This window comes from Hakea prostrata, chromosome 9 (assembly GCF_041222555.1).
Source record: "Hakea prostrata isolate BN-2017 chromosome 9, UWA_Hpros_2, whole genome shotgun sequence".
NCBI classification, from domain to species: Eukaryota; Viridiplantae; Streptophyta; class Magnoliopsida; order Proteales; family Proteaceae; genus Hakea; species Hakea prostrata.
The window spans coordinates 4,639,308-4,646,085 of NC_142608.1; the positions used below are offsets into that span (position 1 = coordinate 4,639,308).

The 6,778-nt window shown below is 35.0% G+C and overlaps 1 protein-coding gene across 1 annotated transcript; it reads right to left on the reverse strand.

Moving 5' to 3' along the window:
- Nucleotides 1-525: 525 nt before the first annotated feature.
- Nucleotides 526-3,087, reverse strand: LOC149004174 (S-type anion channel SLAH4-like). The gene is made up of 2 exons (XM_089168565.1): nucleotides 2,212-3,087; nucleotides 526-822 (listed from the first exon to the last, which is right to left on the reverse strand). Exons 1-2 carry the CDS (start codon nucleotides 3,085-3,087, stop codon nucleotides 526-528), a joined length of 1,173 nt encoding a protein of 390 aa, XP_089024691.1.
- Between the last annotated feature and the right edge of the window lie 3,691 nt (nucleotides 3,088-6,778).

The window sequence follows — 6,778 nt, forward strand, 5'->3', positions numbered from 1 at the left end:
GTAGTCTATGTTGGCGGCTTGGGCTGGTCAAATTGAATTCACGCTATCATGCCAAGTTTCTAAAGTTGTCTCTCTCATTCTCAAGTAAAAGTTGATGCGTTCTTGCTCGTTTTTCTACACAATTCGGATTAGCATTTTGAAAATCAGAACAAGCTTTGGGTCGGCTGAGCAAATTTGATCAGCCGCCACCCCATCTCCTGACTTGGGAGTTGAGTGCTATCGAGTATCAAGAAGCTTATGCACGTAATCTTAGGGATTAGGATCCAATAAACAACCAAGAATCGAAATCCAGTTGCAGCTTAAATCCCTAATATTTAATCTAGCTCTTGCACTAACTTTGTAGCATATCATATAAACTGAGGAAGAACAAAGAATTCGAAAGAGACTCTGAATTGCTTAGGAAATTAAGAAACAACTTAAGAAATATGGTTATAACTCACTCAGTAACTAACACTAGCAAAGCTTTCTAGAAAAACTACTACAGGATATTGGATACATTTCATTGACACAAGAAACTTAATTCCTCTACACAGTGGTGTCTCTCTGGCTTATTTGTTCTTCAGCGGTAGTAGGAAGTCTTAGAATGGGATCATTGTCAGGTAATAACATACTGGAGTTGATTGCAGTGGATATGATCAAGGCAAGAGAGACCAGAATCGAGAGTCCTGATAGCACATACATCAACCCGCTTGCCATCCATCCATTCACCACTCGTGCATACTCCACCGCTGCCATTGCCAACATTGTGATTGGGAAGGGGTAAGCCCACCATGCAACGTTGAACCTCTTCATGGCTTTCTTGAATAGGGTTGGCCTTGAAACCTTTGCAATCCCATTTCATCTATCAGTATGAACATGACAAATAATATATAATGGAACCAGCATTCATTATTGTTAATTAATCAAGCGATTTGTTACTACTCTTACAACAAATAATTCATCATCAAGTAAACCCCTCTCATAAAAAGACTTCAATACGTTACCTTTAAAGAATATCCTCGAGGCAATATAGGATGCACTTCCAAATATGCTCGAGGCAACATTGAATGCAACTTCCAAACACTTATCCTGAAAGGTATAGAGATATACGGGTGGTGTCATCATTCACAAAACATTTAATTGCAAACTCCACCATTGTTGTTGATCGGATTCGAACCAGTACAGACAGTAAAAGGGGAATCACTATTAATGAAAAAAAGCTAAATTTTCCCTCTATTGCCGTACAACCCATCGCTCAAATGGTGTGGGGCTGTTCTAAAAAGAGCAATCCAACGGTTACATATTTATAATAACGTGAAAAGATTTATATGATAATGTCATTCATGACTTATTAGGGTCAAGTGGGAGAGCCTCAGCCTAACAGTAGAATAGTTAATGAGGTTTTAACTACATATACATTAGATTCCTATCCAAAAGAAAGAAAGAAAAACTATGTATTAGATTGTACATTTCAACATGAAACCCTACTTTTTTCACAAAGTAATAATAAGGCTACATGTAAATTGCCTCTTGAAAACCCTAAGATAGTAAGAGCTCAATTCAAAACGACACTCAGATCTCATTGATGATATTAAGTGATCTTGGTTGACAATCTAGTCCAACATCAACATGAATAGTTTATAATCCAATCCCTACACTTCCCGATTCAAAGAAAAGACTTTTTATCCGAGGAACCCACATAATACAAGATACATACTTGTTGCTATGAACTACATGTACGATCAGCACTGCACCCTCGAATCTGCAGCCACCAAGCTTCATATATGGTACCAATCAATACTACATAATGCCTGCCAAGTCCTCTTTTTCTTATGGGTTTTGCCTTAATTGTTTAGGGAAACTACCCGTTTCCCTCTCTCTCCCCCCTCCCTTTCTCATCCCAGTGCAGAAAATCTCCTCTATCCCATATATTGACTTTTCCTTTCATTGGTTGCATGCATGAGTCAGCCATTTACGGCTAAAAAATATCAGAGAACTTACTGTGAGTTCCAGCTTCCTAGTGCTTCCAAGTTCCAATATCCCTACTTCGTCAGTTTCCAGGTTTCCATTTTAAATTCTGGATTTCTCAAAGCTGCTTATTGTTGTTCTTAAAGTCAATGGCATTGAAATGAACCTTCCTAAGTTGAACTATCAAAATAAAATAACAAACGATAGAAAATTAAATAAAACCTTTGTCTAGTTGAAAATTCTTAAATTACCGATTATACCCACCAGAGAAGTGAAGAGGAAAAGGGAGAGGAAGAACAACATCTTGGAAGAGATGTCGAAGTTTCCAGAGATGGAATCCCATGCCAAACTTGCCATGCTGGGAGCTGCAAAGAACAAGAAGAAGACCGGTCTGAGCATCGTAGGAAGCTGATTAGACCCTGATAGCCTCTGATAGAGAGTAACGAAGAGCACCAAATAATGTGCCATGCCGAGAGAGAACATGCACACTGCACACTCGCTCCAGCCCATCTGAGCCGCTGCTTGTGCTCCAGCAAGGTTACCCATCACAGATAATAAACTCGTTGGGTTGGCCACACCTGATAAGAATCGTTTCCCTTTGGTGAACCACTGACCATAGATCTTGATGTCGAGAACGATCACGGGCAACGAAAATACCCACCAAAGAACGAGATAGTAAGTTGTTTTGGGGGCGAAGAAGGGAGCAGACTGAAGGAGGAGAAGCCATGAAATCCAAGGAGCGAAGAAATAGTTGATTCCCACGTTGTGAAGGAACTCGGCTTTTACCATTTTGAAGTAGAAAAAGCATCGGAGAAGATAGAGAAAGCAGAGGAGTAGGAGTGCAAGGAGGACGAAAGACCAGAGGACCATGGAGACGGTGGTGGGAACCAAGTGGGTTAAGCGTTGGAGATCGCTAGGGTGGGAGCTGGGTTTGCCTAGGGTTTTCCATAGCAACGTCTGGCTGCATAAGGAGAGACTGATTCTGAAGTAACCGGCATGAATCCTTCTTAGGATGGATGATAGTGATAGAGATTTGGATTTCTTCTTCCTAGTAGAGACCATGGAGGTGAGATCTCGACGTGCTTGTGTGATGACAGCAGATGGATCCAGCACCAGCTCGCTCTGTACTGGTGGTCTCATATTGTTGCTTTTGCTCCCACTCTCTCCTTCCATTGTGATATTGATATATCCTGTTGTTTTGAAGTGCGCAGAGCTCTGTGATTTTCAAGGAACAACTTGCATTGTGTTCCTAAATTTATATATATATATATATATAGAGAGAGAGAGAGAGAGAGAGAGAGAGAGAGAGAGAGAGAGAGAGAGAGAGAAGAGAAGAGAAGATGGGGGCGAGGGTTTCATATTTTAGACTTCAAAACTCAAGAGTCTAAACTCAAATAATGACATTTTCATGCATACATATCCTAAATTATAATATATGGACGGGTTGTTTTTTAGTATTTTCAGATACAGAGTCTCCCAAGTAAATATCAAAACTATTTTTTTTCATACACACGAAACAACACAGGAATTTTGAGTTTTAGCGTTTCATTATAGATGGTTATCTTTTGATGTCACAAAGACAAGGATATTATTCTGTCTTTTCGAAAGAAACACTTTTCTTTTTTTTGTGTGAGAAGTGAGCTCAAAACTAGGTTTATTTATAAAATAAAAAAGAAAAGAACAAAAGAAACAGACTAGATTACACATGCATGTTTTGGGCAATTTCTGTCTCAAAAATGTAAAAAAAAAAATTTCAAAAAACAAGAAAGAGTAACATTACCATACAATCCTTGAGTAGTTACAAATCAAGACCACATCATGAATTTATATAGTAGTATATATAAACCCTGATACACTTCATTATAGAAATTTGGTTTATTTCAAAATAACACAGTATTAATACTGCAACTCATGTATTCAGATACTAGTTTAGTTGCTCTATTACAATTGAGCAATGTGGCAAATGTAATCTCAATAATACAGGATACAATTAACCTTTGATCTTACTAATATGTTATCAATATTGAACTAAGATAAATAAACAAGGAAGGTCCAACCATAATGTTCACTTAATAACATCACCATTTTTTATGGGTCCTTCAAACATGATCATATTTTTTGGCTGCCTTGAATACCATCACATTCGATGGCAATATACATATTTAGCCTTAGTTATAGCCAATTTGACCATATAAGCTATAATCACACCTAGACAATGTGAAGCCAATATCAACACAGCATATTCCAATCCCCCTTCCAAAAAAAAGAAGAAACAAAACGCTACCAAGTACTTACAGGAAAACATATATACATATCAAAAGCGACTTCCACATAAAAGATTGAAGTTCATTATCTACATATAATATAAGAGCTATAACATACTGATTTCAAAAGTTTTATGTTTTTCCTCTTCTCTATGCTGGTTTTTTAACATTAATTTTCTGGTGAACTGATGTAAGAAAACTGTCATGGTTGAGGCTGTTTGATTTATTTTCATTAATATCCTGTTGTTTGCTTTATCTTATAAGTATCAGATTCACACTCTTTGATAAATTTTTTTTTCCTCCCATCATTTTCTCACGCGTTGGTATAGAAATAGAGTATTTTATGGTCTACTTCTCTTGTGTGCCCCTGAATGAAGTCCTATAATGTTGTCATATGAAGCTAAAAGAGATTTGGAAGTAATCTATTAGGAAATCATGGCCAATTGTTGTTCAAGACCATTGAGTTTCTTTGCAATAAAAATTATCTCTAGAGGATCGATTGATACTCTCACACTTTCCTGAGTACCATCAAAAGTAGCTAAATTCAGCTTGTTCATCAACTTATTTTCCCACTTTTATGTGAGAGCTCAAATGCTACATTTATCTATGCTAGGTATTTTTTAGCAATATATATTCCTTTCACATTGTCATGCATAAATTTTTTTATTGACAATTACTCAACCATTATGATTAATCTGTTTCTCAACAGGTTTACTTATATTTGTAAGATTTGCTAGGTTTAACTCTTCAAGACACATATCAAAGTCTAAACAATCCCAAAGTCATGTTCAGCTAACATGTTATCGTATAAATTCTTTGCAAAAGAGTAAGAATTGAAATTGTAGGAGACGTAACTGCATTACTAAGAGAATCTTAACTAAATTAATTGATTTTCTGTTGATTTCAAGTCCCCAAAAAAGAAGATGAAAAAGAAAAGAAACCTAAGATCTGCTCCAGTTTCCTTCTATTTTGTTAGTCAATTTTTAATTTTGCTGTAAGTCTTAATATCGTTTGTCGAGTCTTTGTCTTCTTCTATTGTTTTCTTGCCTTTTCTCTCATTTAATTAATATATTTATTTATTTATTTTAAATAATAATAATATATAATAAATTATAACGATATAAATATTTTCCCCCTAAACAATATGCATGAATCTGATTCTAAAGCCCATCTCATTGAGTAGGAAACACTCCAGAACCCAAAGTCCAAGAGAACTAAGTTGAAATCTATTTATTTAGAATCATCAACAACACAAGTTTTTGACTTCGAAGCAAACAACTTGACAAAAACAATACCGTAAAGAAATCATATCAGTATCAGTCATAATAACGAAAACCTTTGAATAATAAAAGATAAAAATTCAAACCTCATTAACTGGTTGGCCTTCAAGTGTATTTGGCTCATTGGCTGTTTCTAATTTTCTTGCAATAAAAAAACAATAAAATTCAAACTCTCATCAAGAGTCGTGTCATCATGATACATACGCTACCCAAAAGGATAAGTAATAAATCAATAAATTTTTCCATAAAAAATAAGTCAATAAAACTAAACCAAAAAGATTTGTTGCATTCAAAATAGGATTGCAACTTGCAACGCTTGGTCAAGCTTTTTAAAATGAGAATAAAACATTAATTTTCTCTCTTTCCAATTTTATCTGGGGATGGTAATACAGAGGTATTGGTTATGCTCTAATCTCTTCAACAAAGGGGGTCCTTCTGGCAGTCTCTCAACCTCTATATTTCTATGATGTGATTTCTGGTGAAGCATTAGCAATACGTCAAGCCTTGATGGATGTCATTGATCGAGGTTTTGTCGACTTTGGCTTATTTTTTAATTTCTCAGAGTGGAAATATTCCTATTGAGGTTGAGTGTATTTTGGAAGATACATTATTTCTATCCTCCACTTGTGCAGCTTGTAATATCTTTCATGTTTGTCGGGATGCCAATGGTTTGACAGATTTCCTAGCTACAAAGGCTCTGTCTATTCCGAGTAAGACAGTACGGCCATTATCCGATCTCCGATTGTGTAATGTGCTGCCAACTGGGTGGTTTTCTTAGTAGTTCTTCTACTTTCTAATAAAAAATCTAGTTACCAAAAAAAAAAAAAAATTACCATAAAAACATTTTTTTGAAATCAAAACTAACATAAACCAAAAAAAATGAACAAAAACCAAAATTACCATAAAGACATTTTTTGGATATCAAAACTAACATAAGCCAACAAAAATGAACAAAAATAAAATCTGATATACATATTAACAAGGTAAACTAAAATCAACCAAAAAAAATTAATTAAAACCAACCTAAAACCAAACTGATGATATATAATATATTATTTCTGTAGCCATATCAAATCCGTTTTTTTATTATATAATATATTATATATAGCAGCAACCAAACAATTTTCTTTTTATATTATGCATAACCTATTATCATAATTGATTATTTATAAACAGGTCATAAACTTAAATATAAATTATGCCATAGGGCCTTAGCGTCATTTTAATTATGACCCATATTCCATTAAAGCAGTTAGGTTAAGCATATGGTTAATAGCTTAATCTTAA